Source organism: Moschus berezovskii, chromosome 17, assembly GCF_049115385.1.
Source record: "Moschus berezovskii isolate FMDL1 chromosome 17, NW_MosBer_1.0, whole genome shotgun sequence".
Lineage (NCBI taxonomy): Eukaryota > Metazoa > Chordata > Mammalia > Artiodactyla > Moschidae > Moschus > Moschus berezovskii.
Window position 1 is genome coordinate 16,336,600 of NC_142476.1, and position 15,105 is coordinate 16,351,704.

At 40.8% G+C, this 15,105-nt stretch overlaps 1 protein-coding gene across 2 annotated transcripts in view; it reads left to right on the forward strand.

Moving 5' to 3' along the window:
• The window catches only part of LOC129551221 (membrane cofactor protein-like), a 53,559-nt gene that overhangs the window by 11,933 nt on the left and 26,521 nt on the right, over positions 1-15,105 (forward strand). For both annotated transcript variants that reach the window (XM_088845024.1, XM_088845023.1), the window contains exons 4-5: positions 9,392-9,477; positions 12,113-12,307. In XM_088845024.1, the coding sequence (XP_088701150.1) occupies positions 9,392-9,477; positions 12,113-12,307 (281 nt within the window). The remainder of the gene's footprint in view (positions 1-9,391; positions 9,478-12,112; positions 12,308-15,105) is intronic.

Genomic DNA, 15,105 nt, shown 5'->3' on the forward strand with positions numbered 1-15,105 from the left:
CCCTCCATATGCCAGCAGATTTGGAAAACTCAGCAGTGGCCACAGGACTGGAAGAGGTCAGTCTTCATTCCAATCCCAAAGAAAGGCAATGCCAAAGAATGCTCAAACTACCGCACAGTTGCACTCATCTCACACGCTAGTAAAGTCATGCTCAAAATTCTCCAAGCCAGGCTTCAGCAGTATGTAAACTGTGAACTCCCAGATGTTCAAGCAGGTTTTAGAAAAGGCAGAGGCACCAGAGATCAAATTGCCAACATCCGCTGGATCATGGAGAAAGCAAGAGAGTTCCAGAAAAACATCTATTTCTGCTTCATTGACTATGCCAAAGCCTTTGACTGTGTCGATCACAATAAACTGTGGAACATTCTGAAGGAGATGGGAATCCCAGACCACCTGACCTGCCTCTTGAGAAACCTGTATGCAGGTCAGGAAGCAACTGTTAGAACTGGACATGGAACAACAGACTGGTTCCAAATAAGAAAAGGTGTACGTCAAGGTTGTATATTGTCACCTTGCTTATTTAACTTATATGCAGAGTACATCATGAGGAACGCTGGCCTGGAAGAAGCACAGGCTGGAATCAAGATTGCTGGGAGAAATATCAATAACCTCAGATATGCAGATGACACTACCCTTATGGCAGAAAGTGAAGAGGAACTCAAAAGCCTCTTGATGAAAGTGAAAGAGGAGAGTGAAAAGGTTGGCTTGAAGCTCAACATTCAGAAAACAAAGATCATGGCATCTGGTCCCATCACTTCATGGGAAATAGATGGAAAAACAGTGGAAACAGTGTCAGACTTTGTTTTTTTTGGGCTCCAAATTCACTGCAGATGCTGATTGCAGCCATGAAATTAAAAGACGCTTGCTCCTTGGAAGGAAAGTTATGACCAACCTTGATAGTATATTAAAAAGCAGAGACATTACTTTGCCAACCAAGGTCCGTCTAGTCAAGGCAATGGTTTTTCCCGTGGTCATGTATGGATGTGAGAGTTGGACTGTGAAGAAAGCTGATCGCCGAAGAATCGATGCTTTTGAACTGTGGTGTTGGAGAAGACTCTTGAGAGTCCCTTATACCGCAAGGAGATCCAACCAGTCCATTCTAAAGGAGATCAATCCTGGATGTTCATTGGAGGGACTGATGCTAAAGCTGAAACTGCAATACTTTGGCCACCTCATGCGACGAGTTGACTCACTGGAAAAGACTCTGATGCTGGGAAAGGTTGGGGGCGGGAGGAAAAGGGGACGACGGAGGATGAGATGGCTGGGTGGCATCACCGACTCTATGGACATGAGTTTGAGTGTACTCCGGGAGTTGGTGATGGACAGGGAGGCCTGGCGTGCTGTGATTCATGGGGTCGCGGAGAGTCTGACACGACTGAGTGACTGAACTGAACTGAACTGAACTGATGATCCTATTACCATTTACTTTATTGCTTGGCCTTTTTTAGGTCTTATCTTTATATTTTGTTTCATGTCTAGAAAAGTTCCTTTAACATTTGTTATAAAGGTAGTTTTGTGGTTCTGAATTCTCTTAACTTTTGCTCATCTGTAAAGCTTCTGATTTCTCCATTGAATCTGAATGAGATCTTTGCTGAGTAATTTTGGTTGTAGGTTTTTCCTTTGCATCACTTTAAGTATATTGTGCCACTCTCTTCTGGCCTGAAGCGTTTCTCCTGAAAGATCCAGGTGTTAATTTCATGGAGATTCCCTTGTATGTTATTTGTTGCTTTTCCCTTGCTGCTTTCAATATTTGTTCTTTCTGTTTAATTTTTGTTAGCTTGATTAATATGTGTCTTGGCATGTTTCTCTTTGGGTTTATCCCATATGGGACTCTCTGGGCTTCCTGGACTTGGGTGGTTATTTCCTTTCCCATGTTAGAGAAGGTTTTAATTGTAATCTCCTCAAATATTTCCTCATAATTTTCTTTTTCTCATTCTCTTCTGGGACCTCTGTAATTTGAATGTTGGTTTGCATAATGTTTTCCCAGAGGTCTCTGAGACCGTCCTCGCTTATTTTCGTTCCTTTTTGTTCTCTGCTTCAGTTATTTCTACTGTCTGCCTGCTCGCTTACCATTCTTTTGCCTCGGTTATTTTGCTATTGGCTCCCTCTGGTGTACTTTTTGTTTCAGCCATTGCCTTGCTCGTTGCTGACCGACAATTCTTTATTTCTTCCAAGTCCTCATTAAACATTCCTTGCATCTTCTCTATCTGTGCCTCCAGTCTATCTGTCTGTGCCTCTGTTTTATTTCTGAGATTCTGGGTCATCTTCACGATCATTACTCTGCATTTCTCAGGTAGACTGTGTCTTTTCTCTCCATTTATCTGGTCTTTTGAATCCTTACCAGGCTCTTTCATGTGCTACCTGTTTCTTTGTTTAGTTGGTTTGATTTACTGTGCCTTGGTCTACTTTTCACGGGCTGCAAGGCTGTAGTTCGTCTTACTCGTGGTGTCTGTCTCCCATGGGTGGGGCTGTTTTCCTGGTAGGGAGTGCCAGTGCCTCTTATGGCGGTTGGAGGTGGATCTCGTCTCTAAAGGGCAGTGCTATACAGCCAGTAGTGTATTTTGAGATGTCTGTGAACTTGGTATGGCTTTGAGCAGACTGTCTGCTAATGGGTAGGGTGCTATTCCTGTTTTGCTAATTGTTTGGCATGAAGTGTCCAGCACTGGAACTTGCTGACCTTTGTGTCGGGCCAGGTCTTATTGTTGAGATGGCGGCCTTATGGAGAGTTCTTGCCAATTAATATTCCATGAGGTTGGAAGTTCTCTGGTGGTTTAACGTCATGAATCAGGTCTCCTATCTCAGAGTTTCAGGCCTGACCCCATTGCTAGAGCACCAAAATCCCACAAGCCATACAGCACAGAAGAGAAAGAGAAAGAAAAAGACAGAAAAAAAGAAGAATTCAAACAAACAAATAATGGACAAAGGCCCAAGACAAACGTTAAAAGCAGCACTTAACATGTAATAACATACTATCGAACTGACAAACTAAAAAAAAAAAATTTTTTTTAAAGAATGAAAATGGGAACAAAAAAATGAAGAGAACAATTAAACCATAAATAAACCCATAAATGAAAACAAACAGTAGAAACTAGACTAGCAAAAATACAAAGTCAAAAACATGGAGAAAATTGTAATATAATGAGAAAGTACTGTGGAAATTTTTTAATTTTATTTAAAACCAAAAAGCATTAAGTAAAAGAAAAATAAAGCAGTAGTAAAGAACAGCAATAAAACAATACAAAAAAGAAGAAAGAAAAAATACATGGAGGAAGACTGGTAGTAAGAATATTTTCCTTTGGCTTTCATTTGTCCGAGTCCATGTCACACAGAGCTCCAGCAAGTCTGCCTACTCAGGAAGGCCTCCAAAAGTTCTAGGAAGGTCTCTGGGACGTGCTGTGGGCACTGTGGGGTCAACTCAGACTTAGATCTGGTTTTACTCCAGCTTTTACTTGCTTACAGAGTCTATAGTTGCCCTCAAAGTCCACAGCCTTAAGCTACTTGTGGGGATTTAGTCTGCTGCTCCTGGGGCAACACAAGGGAATTCCCTTCCTCCGAGTTCCTGGTGCTCAGTTTGGGGTTTGGCCCCATCTCTTTTTATAGACCATTCTCTGGTGTGTGTTCCCTGCCCAGACAATGGAGGCAAAAGCTGCAGCTTATTAGGGCTCACTTGCTTAGTCAGTCTGGGCAGAGGTAGCGATATGGCGGACACAGTTGGGATGTGCAAGGAAAACCTGTGGCAGCAGAGACACGTAGGAAGTTACTACAGCCTCAGGCAGGCCGTCTGCTCCCCCAGGGGAACTGGCCCCAGGTCGAGGGTCCCTTGGCAGCGCCCAGCAGTGCAGGTACGGGCAGTCACTTTTGCCTGCTGACAGTTTGGTAAGAGCTGCGGTGAACGTCATGCCAACCTCTGGGGCAGGGGTCTGCTGTGGCACTTTGCCCCCATCTCTGGGACGTGCTTTGGCAGCAGCCAGCCTGCTTGCCCACCTCTGGGACCACAGACCACAGCGCATCTCACCTCTGGCATTCACAAAGTCAGTGTCCTGCTGTCTGCAAGCGCACAGAGTTGGAAGGTCGCCACAGCAATGATCTCTTACCTCTCTGGCTGTCACAGGCTTTTCCCTGGAATCCCTTGGCTGTGTTGCACTAGGCCCTTCAGGCTTTCATCATGGCCGTTAACCCCAATCCTCTCTCTATAGCCTGATTTCCAAAGCCCAAGCCTCAACACCCAGCCACCACTCACCACAGCAGGCGCGCAAACACATGTCTCAGACTGGGAAGTGCTGTCAGCACTGATGTCTGTGGTGAATTCTTTCCACTTCTTTTTACAAGTACCTGTTTGCAGGCTCCCCTCTGAGGTTCTGAAGCTCACCCCTATCCCCGCCCATTAGGGGATCTCCTGGTGTGTGGAAACGTTCCCTCCTTCACAGCTCCCTCCCAGAGGCACAGATCATGTCCCCATACCTTTGTCTCCTTTTAAAATTTATTTTGCCTTACCCCGTTACGTAGAAATTAGCTTGCCTTTTTGGAAGTCTGGGATCTCTGCCAGCATTCCAATATTCTATAGGAGTTGCTCCACATGCAGATTTATTTTGGTATATTTGTGGGGAGGAAGATGGTCTCTATGTTTTACTTCTCAGCCATCTTGAAATCCCCCTCTTGTAGAAGGATTGGTATAACTTCTCTTTTAAACATTTGGCAGAATTAAATAGTTGAAAAACATCAGATTCAGGATTTTTTTTTTAATGGAAGATTTTTGGTTACAGATTCAATGTATTCACTTGTCATATTCAATTCAAATTTTGTAATTTTTTAATGAAGTCATAGTAGATACTGTGTTTACATGGATTTGTTCATTGTATCTAGGCTATCGTTTGTTGGCATAAAATTATTCATAGAGGTCTCATAATATTTTTTAATTCCTTAGAACTAAGTGATAATATCCCCATTTAATTCCTGATTTGGGTAATTTAGATTTTTTTTTTTTATTAGTCCATCTAGCTAAGGGTTTGTCAGTGTTTTTGCTCTTTTGGAAAACCAACTTTTGGTTTCATTGATGTGCTCTACTAATTTCTCATCTCTGTTTTACTGCTTTAATCTTTATTATTTACTTCCTTCTGGTAGTTTGCTCAAATTCATGTCTATTGAGTCAGTGATGCCATCCAACCATCTCATCCCCTGCCATCTGGGTTGATATCTTCTTTCACTAATTCCTTAAGTTGTAACATTAGGTATCTTACTTTAATTGAAGAATACTTTACCTAAAAACTAAACTCCTTCAGGTACATCACATAGGGATTGATATTTCTATGCATTTAGAAGTGATTACCATGATGTCTCGCAGAAGGCAATGGCAAGCCACTCCAGTACTCTTGCCTGGAAAATCTCATGGACGGGGGAGCCTGGTAGGCTGTAGTCCACGGGGTCGCTACGAGTCAGACATGACTGAGCGACTTCACTGTCACTTTTCACTTTCTTGCATCGGAGGAGGAAATGGCAACCCACTCCAGTGTTCTTGCTTGGAGAATCCCAGGGACAGGGGAGCCTGGTGGGCTTCCGTCTATGGGGTCACACAGAGTCGGACACGACTGAAGTGACTTAGCAGCAGCAGCAGCAGCAGCAGCACCAGCACCAGCACCGTGATGTCTAGTTATCATCTGTCACCATACAAGGTTACTGTGCTGTTATGACTGGTTTCCTGCTTTCATCCTCATAGCCTCTTTCTTTCGTAACTGGAACTTTGTGTCTCTTCATTTCAATCACCTAATTCATTTCTCCCTCCACCCCCCTCCTCCAGTAACGCTTTTTGTTCTCTGTGACTGGAGTGGGTTTCTGTTATGTTGTTTCTCATTTGCTTTGTGTTTAATTGTACTTATGGATGAAATCGTGCAATATTTATGTTGCTCTTTCTTACTTTTCTCACTTTGCATAATATTCTCTAGACCCACCCCATGTTGTTGCTAATGGCAAGATTTCCCTGTTTTCATGGCTGAGCTATAGTCCATTGTGTTTGTTTATCCATATGTTCTTAATCCCTTTAGTCTCCTGAAGGGCATATAGTTAGCTACTGGATCATCTCTACTTTATGCAGCAATGAACGTAGGGGTGCTGGGAAAAGTTGAAGGCAAGAGGAGAAGGGAGCAGCAGGGGATGAGATGGTTAGATGGCGTCACTGACTCAATGGACATGAATTTGAGCAAGCTCCAGGAGACAGTGAAGAAGAGCGGAGCCTGACATGCTGCAGTCCAAGGGGGTCGCAAAGAGTAGGACATGACTTAGCGACCGAACAGCTTTTCAACTCCAGAATTTCCTTTAGGCTTCTTTCTAGTTTTTCTGTCTCCTGTTTGAGATTTCCATGTTTTACACTTGTTTTCTTGATTTTCTAGATTTCTTCCTTTAGTATTTTAAGCATCATTAAGGCAGTCATTTTTTTCTGTCAGATTTTACTGGGGGCCCAGGACCTTGGGGTTTAGGCAAGAGGCCTCCCTGCAGGCAAAGAGGCACCAAGGAATGGGAATCATTTAATGTTGTTCTGGAGGCGCAGGTTGTTGGTGTGGGCACATTTCTTCTTGCGGCAGTTGGCAGCATTGAGACTGCAGTGAGCAAATACTTGTGAGAGATCGTTTATTTTGGGGCAAACTTGTGGAAGGAAGGCTCGGTGATGCCACCCCACAGGCACAGCACCAAGTGCAGGTTGAATCCTTTCTTGAATTTGTGGTCTGAGAGTGTGTGGTCAACCTCCAGCTATTTGCCCCCAAAATTCAAAACTGTTAGGCAAACAGGATGTCTTCCTTTTCTTGCATTTTAGATTTGATAGTCTTAATGGTGACACTGAACTTGACCCTGAGAGTGATGTTCTTGCTTGCAGGGTGTTCATATAGATCTGCAGCTCTATGCCTCCCACTTAGCCCCCTCACTGGAGAAAAATCAGACAGCAGAACTGACATTAACTGACTTACCACTGCAAATGCCTCCTTAAGACAGTTATTTTAAAGTCTTTGTCTAGTTCATCTGCCATCAGTTCTTTTTCAAAGACAGTTTCTTGATTTATTTCTTCCTTTGAATGGCTCGTACTCTTGTTTCTTTGTATGTGTTGTGATTTTCTTACTGAACAGAAAACACTTGAATCTAATACTTTGGTAATTCTGAAAATTAGATTTCCCCTCTTAGCTGGGGGTTGCTCTTTTGTGTTAATGTTTTTTGTATCTCTATGATGAAGATCAGCCTGATATAGAAACTAAAGATTGTCTCAGGTCTTTCCTGAGCCTTTCCCTGGGCATACAGTATCACTTATTTATTTCCCCTACATATGCAGTTGCTTTTGAGTGTCCTGATGTTGAGTGTCTGCCTCCTGAAAGGGGAAAAAGCAAACAATGAAAGGGGGAACAAAGTCCAGTAAATATTTAAGCCCCTTTAAGTTACTTCATCCAGGATAGAAGGGCTTGCAAGAATGGGGCAAGGTGTGACAAAAATGGAAGTCCATCTCTTTGATTATCTGTGATCAGAAGCAGCAATTAGTGATAAGAACACAGATCCTCATATTTGGAGGGCAGGGTCCTTTTTGACCACCTTGGCTCCCACAAGCAACTTGTAAGTTGCCCTGATGCAGAGATCATGCAGAGATCCCTACTACACTGCTATGGGTGAGGATGGGTAGCTCCCACTGTACTAAACAAGACTTGAAATGGACCAAAACAAGTCAATTTACCTGTCTACATCTTCACCCAGAAACTGTAAACCATCAACAGAAAGCAGAGTTCCAAAATAGTGACATCAGGCAGATTCTACCGGTGCAATTGTTACCAAGGTGTGGAGACAGATTCCCTGATGCCTCTTAAATTGCTATCATCCCAGAAATGCACATTGCAATCTAAAATCAATGAGTGAGCCTTGTGGAAAAAGTCAGCTGGAAGCAGATGGGCTATTTTTTTAATGTAGTCAATTAAAAATAATGGAACATTCAGTGAATATTTATATAGGGAGGCTCTGCTAGATACTTTTAGGGATGCCAAAATTTTAATACACAGATTTTTCCTAAAGAAGTTGTATCCTTCTTGAGAAATACAGCATATACAAAGAGGGGTCAAAGCATAGTAGTAAATGAGAAGAAGTATCAGATAGATAGAACCACTCACAATCATTACAGTGAACTTCCAGAAGGAGGAGAATGTGTATTGTGAATTTAAATCATCAGAGAAGATTTCATCAAGTAGGAGTATTCCTTAGCTACTCCTAAGAAGTCAAGTGACTGAGTCATGTCCGACTCTTTGCAACCCCATAAACTGTAGCCCACTGGACTCCTTTGTCCGTGGGCTTCTCTAGGCAAGAAAACTGGAGTGGGTTGCCATTTCTTACTCCAAGGGGTCTTCCCAACCTAGGGATTGAACCTGGGCTTCCCACATTGCAGGCAGATTCTTTACCCTTGAGCCACTAGGGAAGCCGTAATCCTAGGAAGGTGAAGACAAACCTTGGAGATGTTGCAGGTTCGGTTCCAGACCACCGCAATAGAGCACGTCAAATGATTTTTTTACATATGTTTACAACAACAGCAGCAACAACATATACCATAGTCTACTAAGTGTGATTAGAATCATATCTAAAAAGTGTACATACATTAACTTTAAAATAACATATTGCCAAATCTAAGCCTGCAGTGAGTCATGGTAGTAACATTCAGTACCGCTGATCGCAGGTGACCACAAATAGTGGTAATAAAGTTTAAATTTGTGATATTTACCAAAATGTGCCCGGAGAAACAGACTGAGCAAACATTGTTGGGAAAATGGCACAAATAAACGCTCAATGAAGGTGCCACACACCTTCAGTTTGTTAAAATGTCAAGGAGTTAAGAGCAGTAAAATAAGGTGGGTGTGTATTCTGATCTAAAGAATATTAATGAAAGTTAAAACTTACCTAGTGCTCACTATGTGCCAGAGGCTAACTCATCCAAGCCTCAGAACAATCCCATGAGTTATGTAGGGGAAGCATTAAGGAAGCATTAAGGGATTTCTCAAGCTCAAGGCAGTCGTGGAGCTGGAACTTGAATCCAGGCAGGCACGTTCTAGGGCCCTGATCTCTCTGCTCAGTTCTTACTGAGCAAAATGGTGTGAGCAAAGAGTAGAAGTCAGTGTGTAATACATTTGCCAAAGGGAGCAGAGGGGCTACACTGACTAGCGTGACAGTAGTTTACACATTTTACTGTAGGCCAAAGGGGGTCCACATGCAGAAACTCTCTATTCAGTTGAGTTCCAGATTTAGCATATCCATGATATTTTAAGAAACTTTTTCCTCAATTTACTGTAGTGTAGAAAGACAACCCTATAAACATTTTTTTCATTTTTATCCGCATCTTCTAATTGCTGAAGAACATAGTAACTTTTCTTTTCTCATTTAGTTTTTATCTGATTGGAGCAAGAATTCTATATTGTGAAATTTCTGAAAATAATGTGGACTGGAGTGATGATTCCCCAATATGTGAAAGTAAGCATATCCTCTCTTTAGAATATAGAACAGCCGTTCTCAAACTTTGTGATGTGGTGAGTGTGAGTGAGTGAAAGGTGCTCAGTCGTGTCTGACCCTGTGTGACCCCATGGACTATGCAGTTGATGGGATTCTCCAGGCCAGAATGCTGGAGTGGGGGGCCTTTTCCTTCTCCAGGGGCTCTTCCCAACCCAGCGATTGAAGCCAGGTCTACCGCATTGCCGGCAGATTCTTTACCAGTTGAACCTCAAGGGAAGCCCTTTTGATGCAGGGACCCCTTTATTCTTTTAAACTAGACACCCAAGAGCTTTTCTTTATGTGGATTATGTCTATTGATATTAATATTATATTGAAATTAAAGCTGAAAAAAATTTAAAATAATTATTAATTCATTTTTAAGAAGAGTAAGCTCAATACATGTAAATATACGCAACAAATTTTTATGAAAAATCAAAAAATTTTAAAACAAATAGTGAGAATTGTGGTACAGTTTTACCTTTTTCCATTTTTTTCTAGATTCCATGCACACTTTTTAATTTTTTTAAGTTAATTAATGTATTTTTGGCTATGCTGGGTGTTTGTTACTATGTGCAGGTGTTCTCTAGTTACTGTGAGCAAGAGGTTACTCTTTTTTATTTAATTTATTTATTTTTACACCAAAATAATTTTGTGTTGGAGTATAGTTAATTAATAATTTTGTGATAGTTTCAGTGAACAGTGAAGGAATTTAGCTGTACATATACATGTATCTATTCTTCCCCAAAGTCCCCTCCCATCCAGCTTGGCACATAACATTGAGCAGAGTTCCATGTGCTATACAATAGGTTTTTGTTGGTTATCCATTTTAAATAGAGCAGCGTGTACATGACCTTCCCAAAGTCCTTAACTATCCCTTCCCCTCGGCAACCATGAGTTCATTTTCTAAGTCTGGGAGTCTCTTTCTGTTTTCTAAGTAAGTTCATTTGTATCATTTCTTTTTAGTTTCCATATACAAGGGATGTCATATGATGTTTCTCCTTCTCTGTCTGACTTATTTCACTCAAGATCACACTCTCTAGGTCCATCTGTATTTTGCTGCAAATGGCCTTATTTCATTCTTTTTAATGGCTGTATATATCTCTATATATATTATATACATATACATATATACCACCTCTTCTTTATCCATTCCTTTGTTGATAAACATTTAGTTTGTTTCCATGTCTTGGCCACTGTAAACAGTGCTGCACTGAACATTGGGGTGCGTGTATCTTTTCGAGCCATGTTTTTCTCTAGATATATGCCCACTAGTGGGATTGCAGGGTCATATGGTAGCTCTCATTTTAGTTTTTTAAGGAACCTCCATACTGTTCTCCATAGTGGCTGTACCAATTTACATTCCTACCAACAGTGCAGGAGGATTTCCTTCTCTCCACACCCTCTCCAGCATCTGTTGTTTGTGGACTTTTTTGGTGATAGCCATTCTGACCAGTGTGAGGTGATATCTCATTGTCGTTTTGATTTGACTTTCTGTAATAATGGTGGTTTTACACATGTTTTCGTGTGAGGCTGATCTACTTTTAAGCACACAGGCCTCTCTTTGTGGTGACCTCTTTTGTTGCAGAGCTCAGGCTCTGGGTGCAGGGCTTCAGTAGTTGCAGCACAGGGCCTCATTAGTTGTGGTCTGCAGGCCCTGGAACATCTGGCTTCTGTAACTGTGGCCCACAAGCTTTAGCTTCCCACAGCAAGTGGGATCTTCCCAGACCAGGTATCAAACCTATGTCCTCTGCACCGACACATGGATTCCTGTCCACTGTACCACCAAGCGGAGAAGGCAATGGCAACCCACTCCAGTACTCTTGCCTGGAAAATCCCATGGTTGGAGGAGCCTGGTAGGCTGCGGTCCATGGGGTCTCTAAGAGTTGGCCAGGACTGAGCGACTTCACTTTCACTTTTCACTTTCCTGCTTTGGAGAAGGAAATGGCAACCCACTCCAGTTATCTTGCCTGGAGAATCCCAGGGACTGGGGAGTTTGGTGGGCTGCCGTCTATGGGATCGCACAGAGTCGGACACGACTGAAGCGGCTTAGCAGCAGCAGCAGCAGCAGTACCACCAAGAGAGTCTGCAAATTACTTTAATATTTTGCTTAAAGGAAGACATTTGGATTCAGCCTATTGCAAATCACACAGTTTGTAGCCTCTAAAAAATTTAACCATACTCTCATAGGGATGAAATTGAAAAATGACAGTAATACTCAGTATTAATGTTAACAATCAATTTGTTAGTGGAGATAATTATAAATCATAAAGGATTTTCTTAGCACAGAGTTTTATTTTTAATCACAAGTACATTTTAGCATTAAATTGTCAGCCTCTTTTATGATGATGAAAACAAAACTGAGAATGGCCTTGCAGATAAATATATGTATGTCATATTTTGGGAAATAAGCTTTATTCTAAAAGTTAATTTCTAAATTAATGGTTTGAATTTGAGATAATACATTTTGACATAGAGGCTTTCTTGTAATTGGATATTGGAGTCACCGTTAGCTTGTATTAATCATATGTTATTAATTATTTGAAGGAAGTTCATAAGACTTTGCTAATGCTGTCTAACTATTTTATCTTTGCTTCATGTCCTTTTCCACCCTTTAAAGAGATTTTGTGTTCCACACCTGGAAATATAAAAAATGGAAGATTTACCGTTTACAAGGATGAATATCAATATAATGAAATAGTAACTTATATGTGTGATCCTTCAAATGGACCAGATGAATATTCTCTTGTTGGAGAGAGCAGGCTTGTTTGTGTTGATCAAGACAGATGGAGCAGTGACCCTCCGGAGTGTAAAGGTGATAATATTTCCATTTATTTCCTCCTGAGTCTGCAAATACCATGGAAGCACTTCATAAATGGTTTTACTTACAAGTAAACAAAACAGTCATAAATAGTTACTTTTCTTGCTAAATTGACTTCTAATTTAATTTAATATTGGTCAAGTCAAATTAAAACATAATTCTAGTTGTAGACTTCCCCACCAGTCACTCCACATGTCCTTGGCATTCCAATTTATACATCATGAGCTACTGTGTATATGCATAAGCTAGGACTTTTTGGTTTTCTTGTTTGTTTGAAAACATCAGAAAACTCAACACACCCTGGCTTAAGAAATAGCAAAATTTTATCTTGTATTACAAGATCTTTGAGAGTTCTGGCTACGGGAATATGAAAAGACTAACCACTAAGTATCCATCAAAATATGAATGAAGAAGATGTGGTGTGATGTGATGTGGTATAGTGTGTATGTGTAATGGAATATTCAGTTCAGTTTAGTCGCTCAGTCGTGTCTGATTCTTTGTGACCCCATGAATCACAGCACCTCAGGCCTCCCTGTCCATCACCAACTCCCGGAGTTCACCCAAACTCATGTCCGTTGAGTTGATGATGCCATCCAGCCATCTCATCCTCTGTCGTCCCCGTCTCCTCCTGCCCCCAATCCCTCCTAGCTTCAGAGTCTTTTCCAGTGAGTCAACTCGTCGCATGAGGTGGCCAAAGTATTGCAGTTTCAGCCTCAAAATCAGTCCTTCCAATGAACACCCAGGACTGATCTCCTTTAGGATGGACTGGTTGGATCTCCTTGCAGTCCACAGGGCTCTCAAGAGTCTTCTCCAGCACCACACTGAGCCATAAAAAAGAAATCTCGCCTTTTGTGGCAATACTATAGACATAGAAAGAGCTATGCTGAGTGAACTAAGTTAGAGAAAAGCAAATACTGTGTGATTTCACTTATATGTGGAATCTAAGAAGCAAAACAAAGGGACAAACATGACAGAAACAGACTCATAAATACAGAGAGCAAACTGACGGTTGCCAGAGGGAGGGACAGGGAGGACAGGCAAGTGGTGCAGGGAGCAAACAAGGTGCAAGCCTCCCGTTATAAATAAGTCACAGGAATATAATAAGCACGTAGGAAATAGAGTCAATAATATTTTAACAGTTTTCCATGGAGAGGGATGGTAACTAGCGTAATGAACAAAAAATATCAAATCACTATGTTGTATACCTGAAACTAATATTGTATGTTACTTGCAATAATAGAAAATATTGAATCAGACACACAAAAAAGAAGGACTAACCCACTCACTGATAACATTGTTAACTTCTGGACAAAATTTATTCCAGCAACAGTGATTGATGACTTCGCATTAACCGAAAACAGGGAGACACGGGAGGACATGTGATTCTTGAAGGAGATACTGAATGATAGAAAAGTAGTTATTCTTTCCAAATGCACGTGGAACATTCTCTAATATCACACTTTATTTTTTTTAACACATTTATTTCTAAAATGTTGAAACTTTTACCTGTATAGTACCTGATCTCAATGTATTGAATGCAGAAATCAAAACAAGTTATATGTATAATTCCCAGATATTTGAAAAGTATGAAGACACTACTAAGGAACCCGTGAGTCAAAGACGCAGTCAAAAGGACAGTTAGGGAGTGTTTTGAATCAAATAAAAATTAGAGCACAGCAAGTCAATATATCAAAACATGTGTGATACAGCAAAAGTATTGCTCAGAAATATTTTTTTAGTGTGAAATACTTACGTTAGAAAAACAGAAAAGTCTCAGATCAGTCATCTAAGTTCTAGCATAAGAAACTAAAAAAGAAGAGCAAATTAAATCCAAAACAAGAAAACACAAGGAAATAATAAAGTTAGGAATCCGTGAAATTGAGAAGAGACGCAAAACAGGGATAATCAAAGAAATCAGCCTGGTTCTTAGAGAAAATAGATAAACTTATAGACAGTCCGACAGGAAAAAAGATACAAATTACCAATAACAAGAGTGAAAAGGAGACCATCAAAAATATCCTACAGACATTTGAAGAATAATAAGGAAGAAAACAAACCACTGTATGCCTATAAATTTGACAGCTTAAACCTTCTCACAAAGAGTACTATAAACCCTGTGTCCTCACTGGGGAATTCTACCAAACATTTAAGGAATAATTGATAGCAATTCTACACAAAGACTTAAGAAAATGCAAAAGGAGGGAATCCTCAACTCATTTCATGAGGACAGCATTGCTCTGATGCCAAAACCAGATGGTGTACAAGATAGCGATTTGGCATTTACAAGATCAAGCAAGTTGATCACCATGATGTCTTGCTCCCATCTGTCACCATTTAGAGTACGTACAGAATTATTGAGTATATTGTCTATTGTGTGTATCATAATCTCATGGCTTATTTATTTGACAACCAGAAGTTTGTGTCTTTTGATCCACTTCTTTTATTTTGCACATGCTGCCAACCACCTCCTCTGAGTCTATCACTTGTTCTTTGTATCGATGAATCGATTTCTGTTTTATTAGTCCATTTCTTTCATTTTGTAGATCCTACATATAAATGAAATCATATGGTGATTGTCTTTTTCTGACATTTTACTTTGCATAATACCCTCTAGGTCCATCAGCGCTGTCATGAATGGAAAGATTCCATTCTTTTTATGACTGGGTAATATTCCATTGTATACATACCACATCTTTTTCAACCGTTACTACCCTTAGGTGGCTTCCATATTTTGTTGTTCAAAAATATGGTTGTGTCCGATTCTTTGCAACCCCATGAACTCCAGCACACCA